The sequence below is a fragment of the Rhamphochromis sp. 'chilingali' genome, assembly GCF_963969265.1.
Source record: "Rhamphochromis sp. 'chilingali' genome assembly, chromosome: 3".
In the NCBI taxonomy this organism is placed as follows: Eukaryota; Metazoa; Chordata; class Actinopteri; order Cichliformes; family Cichlidae; genus Rhamphochromis; species Rhamphochromis sp. 'chilingali'.
Genome location: NC_137931.1, coordinates 23,885,332 through 23,896,280, shown reverse-complemented (window position 1 = coordinate 23,896,280; position 10,949 = coordinate 23,885,332). Strand labels below are relative to the sequence as shown.

Genomic DNA, 10,949 nt, shown 5'->3' with positions numbered 1-10,949 from the left:
GTAGGACATTTTCAATGAATCAACAAAAATATTTGTATATTTACAGGACAGTCTAGGCAATGAGCAACCAGAGGCTTTCTTCTTCTTCTTTTTGTAATTTTACAAATTTCTTTCATACAATTTAAGCCCAAAGAGTCATGCTGATAGAGTAGATCAGCTTTATCAGTTGAAAAACTGAGAAACTGAGTTGAAACTGCACTTCTTTTTCGTATATTAAGATATCTCCGGGATTATATGTGTACTTAACCTCATGTACACTGACAGAAAGGGGAGTTTCTGGCACACTTCAGATCAAACTGCGCTGTGTAGGTGGCTCACGCCACGATACAAAATGAGTTTGACGTCCCTGAGTTTCTGAGCTGCAGTACCACTCCTGCCGCAGGAGGTGTCAGTAGTGAGCAAAGCAGTGCGGATGTACCGTCAGCTAAAAGTGAAGACAAAGAAGAGTAAACACCAACAGTGCAGCGCTTGCAAAGGTACCAAGGTGCAAATTTCTATTTTATTTTCTCACCCTGTCATAATTTGAAGGTATAAAGTCGTTCATTACTTTATAACAACATAACCTTGCAGCTAGCGGCTAATGTTAGCAGCTAGCTTCAGCTGCGTAATCAGAAGCAGCGTAGTTGAGCTTAGCTGTCATGAGTTGGTGTGTGGGGGTGTGGAGCTCTGCCTAGCAGGCTCGATGCTCCGTGTTGTTTTATATTCTATGTTACAGGATCGATAATTTGCTATTTTTAGTCTTGCTTCTATTACACGATCTTCGTCTGTGCTTCTTGCGGCTTTTACATTGCCTCTTTTCCCTGCAGATTATTTTCTGACCCAGATAAAATAAAAAACAGCGCAGCAGCAGTAACAAGGCTCTGAAAATGGACACAAGAGCCTTGAAGAATCCCTACCCCGACTATGATGGGAGCCTCGCATCCACACAGGCGTTTTTTGACTTTCAGGGAAAGGTAATGCATTAAAAAGAAGTGTGCGAGCATGTCTTTCATGTCCACCATGATATTTACAGTTTTTGTTTTGTATTTTTTTAAACCCTTAGCTCACACCAGAGTTTGCCCAGCGGCTGAGCAGCAAGATCAGCGAGCTGTTAGGTGTCATGGAGAATGGGCTTAGGTCTGCTGATCCCAGAGACTGCACTGCTTACACTGGCTGGGCAGGTGATGATAGCATTACACAGCTGGGATAAATAAGTCAAGTAGCAGGGAAATGCACGTAACTGTGCACATGCTGTGAGACTGTTCTGCCGTTTACCTGTATGCAGCTTTACTTCAGTGAGACCTTCTTTTTTTTATGTGGACTACTAATGAACATGAATTATTGTGTAATTATGTCTTCCAACAGACTGATACCTTCTTCTAAACGTAATTAATTAATTAATTAATAATACATATGAGCGAGTGCCGTGGTGCCATTTAGCATAACCTTTAACCTCCACTAACTTAACTCCACTAACTGCATGTCTTTGGACTGTGGGCAGTCTTGTCTTTTGACCACGCATACACAGAGAGAACATCCAAACTCCACACAGAAAGTCTCCGGCCAGATGGTGGATTCAAACCCTGGACCTTCTTGCTAAGCCAACATTAAGCCAGCTAATGTTAGGCTTGAGTGTCCTAAAAATCATACTTTGTCTCCAATAAACAGTAGTTTTATAAGAGTTGTTTAAGTGTCCAGGTACAACAATGTTAGAGCTGCTTCAAAGAACATTTTGGTAAGGCTTGCTAACAGCAGCTAGCAGAGGCTAACAGCAGCAAAAACAGCAGTGCTTGGAAAAGTTCAGGATATCCTCAACAACTCACCTCAGTATCACTGTCATTAGACAGAAGGGGGCTTAATGGACTCATGGACTCATATTAGACTTTTACAGCCTCTCAGAGTAAATAAAGGTGGACACTTGTTCTTCGTCTTGAATAGCATTGACAGCTGAGGTAAACAGTACAAATACATTCAGTACAAATAAATGGCAGCCAGAGTTGTTTGTCCTAAAGCAGCGATGGTAGCTAGGATTATGCAATTGAAATGGGAGGGCTAAGAAAACAAAACTCAGTTGACTGAAATCTACTAGCATCTAATTGCAAGATACAGTATACCTTTAAATTAAGAAAAAATTTTGGGGCGCTTTCCAAACTTTCAACATTGTGTCTTAAAAGGCATCGCCCTGCTCTATCTGCACCTCCATGATGTGTTCAGGGAGCCCTCGTTCCTTCACAAAGCTCTCGAGCATGTCACCCAGAGCCTCAAGTGCCTGACCCGGCGCCATGACGTCACCTTCCTGTGTGGGGATGCGGGGCCGCTGGCCGTGGCTGCTGTCGTCTTCTATCGCCTTCAGAGAGTGCAAGAGAGCGACGAGTGCATCAACAGGTCAGCCTCATATAAGTCGGTATAAGTAATGAATTTAGGTGTACATTAAAGTGTACTACGTAACCACCACTGTGTCTGCAGCAGTTTTCTCCTTTCTTGGGAGGTTTCTCTTTAGGAAAATGTGTTTTGATGCCAGATTTCTTCTCCTGTTTGACAGGCGATAGTTTTCCTGGCCCAAAAAATGTCAAATGCACTAAAGAAAATACTGAAAAAGGCTTTTTATTTTATGGATTTGCTGTGTAACGTCACTCCACTGTTACTGAAACGCTCTTTAGCACTCACATTTGCAGCATTGTTTCCCTGCAAAACCTCACCTCCTGTGAAAGACTTCTCCTTGAGAGTCTTCTGTTACAGGTTAGAGGCACGTCTGCCTCTGTGGGGATCTCCTCCATGATGTTGTGAAACACGTAGAGCACCAGTCTGAGCCTGTGAGCTGCAAAAAGAAACATTTTGTCCCTGTTAATAATTTAGACCCCCCCCACCCCCCCTCCGTAGCCATTAAAATATGCAGTTTGTATAGCCTACATCATTGTGTTGCGTGCCAGCATGTTTTCTTCAATACAACTGCACTTAGTATTATTGAGGCTATTACAGCTTTATTAAGTATCTGCAGTATGAATCAAATGCACTCGAATGGAGCTGATTGGACCAGTTTAATTTCCAGCTTAATGGTCCGGATCTAGTTCATTTAACTGCCGGAGCAGGAATCGCATTTATGATATAATTAATTGTACGCGCTTATAGGTCGTCATAAATAGAAGGTCTATTTTAAGATGTGGTTCAGTGGTGCAAAAAATCTGTCACAAACTTCCTGTGCCTCTCCACCAGGCTGATGCAGTACCACCAGACGGTGGTGAAGGGTTCGGGCGGGCTGCCAGACGAGCTGCTGTATGGGCGGGTGGGCTACCTCTACTCACTGGTCTTCATCAACCAGCAGCTTGGAAAAGACAGGATTCCAGATGGATACATCCAACAGGTGATTCAGAAACAGTGCGCTCAGTCCAAAGTTTTTTATTTTGTTGTATTTTCTTTGTGAGAGCGACAGTTGCCATAGAAACCTCTAGGTTTAAACCATTTTCTCTCATTTATCTCCACTAATTTATATTTTTGCTTCTTTCCGCAGATCACCCAGGCTGTGCTGGAATCGGGTGAGCACCTCAGTAGGAAGTTCCGGGTCCAGAACCAGAGCCCCCTGATGTACGAGTGGTACCAGGAGCAGTATGTGGGGGCCGCCCACGGCCTGGCTGGCATCTACTACTTCCTCATGCAGGTGGAACAGGATCCTGGTTTTAGATGCAAGTGGAGTAGTCTTGTGCTTGTGCAGGCCGTATGGGAAATAATTTTCTGTGGTTTTGCAGTAATTCGGTGTATGCACTTTCATTCGAAGGGATCTATGGCTGCACCAAGAACTCTGAAAGCTGAAGTTATTAAATTTTCAGTTCTAAGAATCAAAGAAAACATACAAATCCCTCTCCTCGTTTAAGAAGCCAAGCCTGCAAATATTTGTTATGCCATCTAAAAAGTTAATTATGCTAGCTCCAAAGTTAACTTTCTAATAAGTGCTCTTGTGCAGAAGCTAATCTGTCTGTTTCCAGGGTACCTCACGCTCTACCAAAGTTGCCACCTGTCACCTTTTTTTCCCTCCGCTGAACTTGATCTTACCCCTCCTTCACAGCCTGGCTTTGTGTTCTCGGAGGAGCTCGTGCACAGGCTGGTGAAACCCAGCGTCGACCACGTCTGCCGTCTTAAGTTCCCCTCGGGAAACTACCCTCCCTGCATGGGGGACGATCGAGACCTGCTGGTGCACTGGTGCCACGGATCTCCAGGGGTCGTGTACATGCTCCTGCAGGCCTACAAGGTAAAGACTGAGAGCTTGAAAATTTGATTACTCATTTGCAGAAAGAAACAGTGAGTCTGTTCAGTCTGTTTGTGTACCAGGTCCTACATGAAACTGCATTTAGTTAGTCTGTTCACCGGAACAGTGTTAAGCAGAAAAGTCAGCAGTTGGCTAAAAGTAATGCATAAAAGTGCAGTTGTATGGATGTTGTTAGGGTTCAAATATTGAGGAGGGATACAGGAGGAATTCCAAAATAACAACACTGATCCAGCCGGGTGGAGTCAAACGATGATTTTACTGAACACGCGTGGAGACATGAACACTGTTACACAATCAGCATCGATCTCTCTCGAACAATACACAATCAGTTGTTTTTATACCATCAGGGAAATTTATAACGCCCCCTCATGCGTTAAGCAGATACAATATATGCATACGTCAAATCAAAACCACAATGACTTTTAACACAGTTTGCAAAACAACATCGCCTTGTCTCCATCCCAGGTGTCTTCCTGTCGCTGCCGGACGCTCGCTTATCGTCTGGAACATCAGGCACACATTCTGCAACAAACTGTTCTTTTGCAGGCACAATTTTGCAGTTGCAAGCTTTTACAAAATATTATTTGAACCTTCACCTACCCCTGAGTCTAACTGCTGTGTAAGTGTGTGTATGTGTACGTGTGTGTGTGTGTGTGTGTGCGTGTGTGGCTCGACCTCACACGAACTTTGTCTTATGAGAAGAGAGGCCAATTCTCATGTGCATAATAACCTAACTGAAACTATATTTGTAATATGTTGAATAAATGTTTTAATCAAGAACTTCTACTAAAAGCTTAATCAAAAGATATAAATGTATAAAAGACAATAATGAATAACCTGGTTATTCAAATAGCATCCTCCCAACAGCTCCTCAAAGTAACTTACACTTAGACTCTGCTTTAGTTCCACTTTCACAAGCACACTCTGCAAAAGCCTGCGCTTCCTGTCTACTTTGGCACAGAGTGTACTCAGAGTTAGGCCTTTCTTTTATAACCCAACAGAATCAGCACATACACATTTAAGATTATAACAAGCATTCAAAAGCATTTAAGATTATTGATTTAACTCAACAGTTTAAAGTGGTTATAGCTGCACCTGTAATAAAGGCTAATTGGGTACCAATATGTTTAAACATCTGAATACAATATCAATATTAATTATTAATGCAATGGTAATGATGATGATTATTAACAATAGCAGCAAAATATTTCTCTAATCCCCACAATGTGTTAGCTGTAAGTATGAATTTAAAGATTAAACTGCATTAATATTTTTGTTAACTGTCCATAAAATTAAATAGTTAAAATGCATAACTGTGCAAAAGTTTTGAGCCATCTTTCAGCTCATTATATTTTGCTCCTTGTCGGCACCTATTTCCAGATTTCCTAGCAACATATAATGAAATGAGGGGTGGCTCAAGACTTTTGCACAGTACTTTAGCTAGGTGAACTGGTGGATAAGCAGTTCACCTGTCATACTGTCATTATATTAATGCTGCTATCCTGTATATATTGTACATACTATTGTTTGAGTACTTACGATTGTTTTTTTGTACTTTTTATATTTTACATTTATATTTATTATTGAAACTTGCACCAAGGGAGTGGCACTCCAATTTCGTTGTACTCTGTACAATGACAATAAAGGCTATTCTATTATATTCTATTCAAACCAGTCACTAAACATTGTGGGCAGCTGTTAACTGGAATAGTCACTAAAAGCTGCGGGTAAAGGGTTGAAATAAGTTGTTACTTATGGATGGTTATAAACAGTTAGCTAAGCCTAACTGACAAATTAAAGGGGTTCTGTGGGGTACTTTGTTAAAAACCACTGTCTGAGAAACACAGGGGTCATCGAAAGACTCATAGTGCCATCTTGTGGTGAAGTAGAGTCATGTTTTAATCTCATAAAATTCTCCCTTTTCTGTCTAAATTGAATAATATTGCCAATGAATGACATTTAAAGGACAAACCGTCCTCACAGAACATATCCACAGAACAGTTTATTTGTAGTATTTCTTAACTTATCGTGCTACATGAGACAGAGGGTATCGTTTATACAGTACCGCTGAGGTTCTCTTTTTAACTTGGAGGTTTTTTTTAATTCAGATCTCACAGAAATCAAGATCTGCTTTATGCTTATCACAGTTAAGATGATGACATGTCCCTCATTCCAGGCTTTCAGAGTTCCTCAGTACCTGGGCGACGCTCTGCAGTGCGGGGAGGTGGTGTGGTGGTACGGCCTGCTGAAAAAGGGCTACGGCCTGTGCCACGGCGCGGCTGGTAACGCCTACACTTTCTTGGCGTTGTACCGGCATACGCAGGATCCGAAGCACCTGTACAGAGCCTGCATGGTGAGAGGACATAAAAGCTCTTTAATAATGTAATCACTCCTGGGCTGCAGCGGCCAGTCGTCTGATCAAATAACCGCAAATATTAATTGCGTCGCACCAGCAGTGCATCCATCATAATTAGTGTCCAAAGGCTTGATTAATGCCTCCACTGTCTGACGCTGTAGAGTTATGACTAGGGGTTCCTCATAAGAGCAGGATGTTTTTTATCCCTGAAATTTTAATGTGTTTGTAGAAAGCCACGAGAAGTCCTTTTATAATTCCATTTTTGAGTCTCTGTCGCGTCCTCCCTCGACGCTCAACGACTTTGATGTGAGACGCAAAAGTCATATTGAACTTCAGTTCAAAGCTTAACCAATCAGAACGTAGTTGGTCACTCGCCAGCCCTAAAATTGAAAATTATTCCAGAAACGATGGGCATGTGAGAGGCAGGGCCTTTTATGTTTATTGACAGCAGGTCGGTCGCTGTCTGTGTGAGTTGGCGTCAAAGCGTGGCTCGCTAGCCGCTAGCGAGCTGGTCTTGGATGCACTCCAGATGGTGAGAGTTCCACATGTGCTTTCATTAATATGAATCTATTCATAGATGGAAATAGACTCTTCAGATGTGTTGCCTGCCTCCAAGCACAACATTGTGGTCGTAATCCGATACATCGACAGATGCTCGGATTTCACAGAGAAGGGCCCGATTTTTAGGACTTGTTGACATTTGCTCGCTGTTCTCCGGAGACGGATCAGCGGTCCAGTGTCATTACTGTTGTAACATTACTTTCTCTTTCGCTGCAGTTTGCAGACTGGTGTATGAACTACGGCAAACATGGATGTCGGACACCAGACACTCCCTTCTCTCTCTTTGAAGGTAATGCATAATGGCAGATCCAACCTTCCAAAAATATCATGTTATGCACAAAAGGGCATTTTTTAAGTTTTTGTTACATGTGTCACAGATTACAAGGTAAACTAAGCACTACATTTTTAGTGATGCCATTTTTCTGGGTTTGGTACATTGTTAGATATTTAAGACTTGCTGTTGCCAGGTTGCAGGCATGGCTTACATTGTAGTAAGAATTACAAGTGAAAATAAATGAGTCATGCTGTGAGATTACAGGAGTAGTGCAGTGGAAATTGAATAAGATTATTTTGAAAGGAGCTAAATTGGCTTCTGTGGTAAGAAATATGAACTTGTAATCACAGCCAGCTGCTTCACACATGTTCATCTGTCCCTCACACATAAATGCACAATGTACTGCCAGAAGTATTCACTCGTCTGCCTTCACAAACACATGAACTTGAGCGACATCCCATTCTTAACCCATCGGGTTTAATATGATGTCAGATCATGCTTTCGCAGCTATAACAGTTTCAACTCTTCCTGGAAGTCTTTCCACAGGTTTAGGAGTGTTTATGGGAATTACTGACCGTTCTTCCAGAAGCACATTTGTGAGGTCAGACACTGATGTTGGACTAGAAGGCCTGGCTCACAGTCTCCGCTCTAATTCATCCCAAAGCTGTTCTGTCGGGTTAAGGTCAGCACTCTGTGAAGGCCAGTCAACTTCTTCCACACCAAACGTGCACATCCATGTCTTTATGGACCTTGCTTTGTTCACTGGTGTGCAGTCACGTTGGAACAGGAAGGGTCCATCCCCAAATTGTTCCCACAAAGTTAGGAGCATGACATGGTCAAAATGTCTTTGTAGTCTGAAGCATTAAGATTTCTTTTTATGGGAACCAAGGGGCCAAGCTCAACTTCTGAAAGACAAGCCCACACCTTGGCCCCCCCTCCACCAAACTTTACACTTGGCACAGTGAAGTTCATGGAGTACCATTCCCCTGGCAACCGCCCAACCAAGAGTGGATGGAGAAGTGTGATTCGTCACTCCAGAGAACACGTCTCAGCGTGGAAACCAATTCCATAAAGCTCTCTCCATACTGTTCTTGAACTAATCAGAAGCCACATGAAGTTTGGAGGTCTGTAGCGATTGACTGTGCAAAACGTTGGTGACCTCTGCGCACCATCCACTTCAACGCACTCTACCATCTACCACTCGATGTCTGAGTTGTTAGCATTCCCAATTGCTTCCATTTTGCTATAATCCCACTAACAGCTGACTGTGGAATATTTAGTAGTGAGGAACTTTCACGACTGGACTTGTTGCACACATGCCATCTTATCACAGTACCACTCTGGAAGTCACTGAGCTGCTAGAAGCAGTCTGCAGGCCTAGGTGTTTGATTTTATACACCTGTTGCCATGGAAACTTTTGGAACACCTGATTTTGAATGGGTGAGTGAATACTTTCTGCAGTGCAGTGTTAAAGCAGCCAGGGTTGCAGGTTTAACAAAAAGGGTACAAATATCAGCTTTCTAATAATTACATCAACCAAACTGATTCTCTGTTACTAAGTGAATGTAGAAAACTGATAAGCTGCCTTACCAAGGTCAGTTTTCAGTGGTAGTGGATGTATCCACTGCAATATTAAATTATGAGATAATGCTATAGTTATATTTGTGTACAACACACAGACGAATGTGTTTTTATTAGAGAAACATATAAATAAAATACCAGAATCTTCAGTCTTTGGATTTCTGCCCCAACAGCAGAAACATGGTGGAGAGGTTCAGTTCAGTCTCTAGCAACAGCAGTCAGCTCCAGCTGTCTGGGTAGTCTGTTTTAGAGACGATTCAAAGTCCTGCTTTGGTAATCATTCAAATATAACTGTATAAAAAAAACCCATAATGACTCATAAGTAAAGTATATAATTCATCTGATAGGAATAAGTGATACATGCATGAGACCACAGCTAGCTGACTGGGGAGGCCATATTATTGGTCGTGTATCTACGGAAACTAAACTAACTAAACAGTGTCCCTTCTTCTTATCAGGCATGGCAGGAACCATCTACTTCCTGGCTGACCTTCTGCATCCAATGAGCGCCCGCTTCCCGGCCTTTGAGGTGTAGAAAGTGTCTGCGGGTAATGATCCCAGACCCACACTGGAAATCATTGAATAAGAAGACCCACACCGCTCTGCTCTTTGTCACACATGGGCACCGCAGTCATGACGGCTGGCTTTTAATTCAACATTCAGACATTGTGCCATGTTTTTCCTGCTTTTCCCACCTGGAAACGTCATGTGTTATTAACAATACAATACATTTTAATGTTTTGGAAACGTGTCAAGGTTGTGAGCTTCCCTAGCATGCCCCAGCAACTCCTGCTCTGTGAACTAAAAGGAAGGGAACTAATTTTAAAATGAAAACATGGGAAAGCTGACTGTAATTTTTTTTTAGCACTTAGCTGTATATATCTGTCTGCTCTCTGTAAGTTTAAATGCTTTTGTTTTCTATTGTCTTTTTTGGGTGTAGAAATGTCTGGTGCAATGCTCCGTTGCGTTGCACCAGACGTAACGCAGCTGCCTAGTTTGTCGATGTTGTGCAGCGGTGAAGAAAAAGCACAGAGGGGCAGCAGAGAGCCACAAAGTTCACTCAGTGGTGACTTCATTAGCAGTGTATTTATATCTCATCAGATGTTTTTTTTTTTTTTTCATTATCATTTGGTGTATGCAAGCAAAGTTTGGGTTTAAACTGGCTTTAAGTGATAAATATTGTATTGCAATGAGTTGAATTTTCTCTTTTTCTTCCTCTGTGGGACCATTAGCTCATCTAATCCAGTCTTTTCCATATAAGGCTCATGTACCAAGCAGCAACACAATGCCATCTCTCTTTTTTAAGCTCCCTGCCAGAGCTTCTTTATGACCCACGGCCAGCTTGGTAGGAGGAGGTGGTGAAGGGGGAGGTGGCTACTGTACCAGGGAGTCTTGAGACCTCAGTCTTCGCAGAGCAAACGCAGCGTAGGAGAAACTCAATACCACCAGTGGGAATGAGAGTAAAAATAGAGCTCATCTGTCCAGGAGGGGAGTGGTCTCCAAAGGCATGTGCTTCACTGTGGTTCACGCGCTCCTACAAGTATCTTCCAACGTGTCCGTTCTGATGCTCAGCAGCTGATTGCTTTGTGTTACATAGACGATGACAACTTAGGCAGCCTAGCAGCACTATAAGTGTCTTTCCTTCCTTTTGGACCTACTTTAGAGAAAACATTTATTCTATTTTAACAATCGTGTATATATATATATATATATATATACTTGTCCAAAAGGCCAAAAAATGTTTATGGAAATCTGCTGTATTCTTACAACTGGTTGTACTTAAGGAAGATCATAAGCATGTAGTAATGTGCAAAAGTCTTGTTCCATCCCTCAATTCCCGGTGTTTAAGGCAAAAACAGAGTTTGTACAATTCTATCGAGCTTGAAAGTCAATATTTGGTGTGACCACCTTTATTCTTCAGTACAGTCTGAACTATT

The 10,949-nt window shown here is 42.2% G+C and overlaps 1 protein-coding gene across 2 annotated transcripts; it reads left to right on the top strand.

Annotated features, from left to right (window-relative positions):
• Positions 1 to 372: 372 nt before the first annotated feature.
• On the top strand, positions 373 to 10,206 carry lancl1 (LanC antibiotic synthetase component C-like 1 (bacterial)). Of its 2 annotated transcripts, none has more exons than XM_080877422.1 (10): positions 373 to 476; positions 807 to 953; positions 1,043 to 1,160; positions 2,154 to 2,364; positions 3,193 to 3,340; positions 3,488 to 3,634; positions 4,040 to 4,222; positions 6,417 to 6,593; positions 7,374 to 7,446; positions 9,471 to 10,206. In XM_080877422.1, the coding sequence occupies exons 2-10, from the start codon at positions 867 to 869 to the stop codon at positions 9,545 to 9,547; spliced, it is 1,221 nt and encodes a 406-aa protein (XP_080733548.1). In that variant the 5' UTR covers positions 373 to 476; positions 807 to 866; the 3' UTR covers positions 9,548 to 10,206. The 2 variants fall into 2 exon arrangements, with proteins under 2 accessions (XP_080733548.1, XP_080733549.1); XM_080877423.1 differs by having other exon boundaries at positions 415 to 484.
• The last annotated feature ends 743 nt before the right edge of the window (positions 10,207 to 10,949 follow it).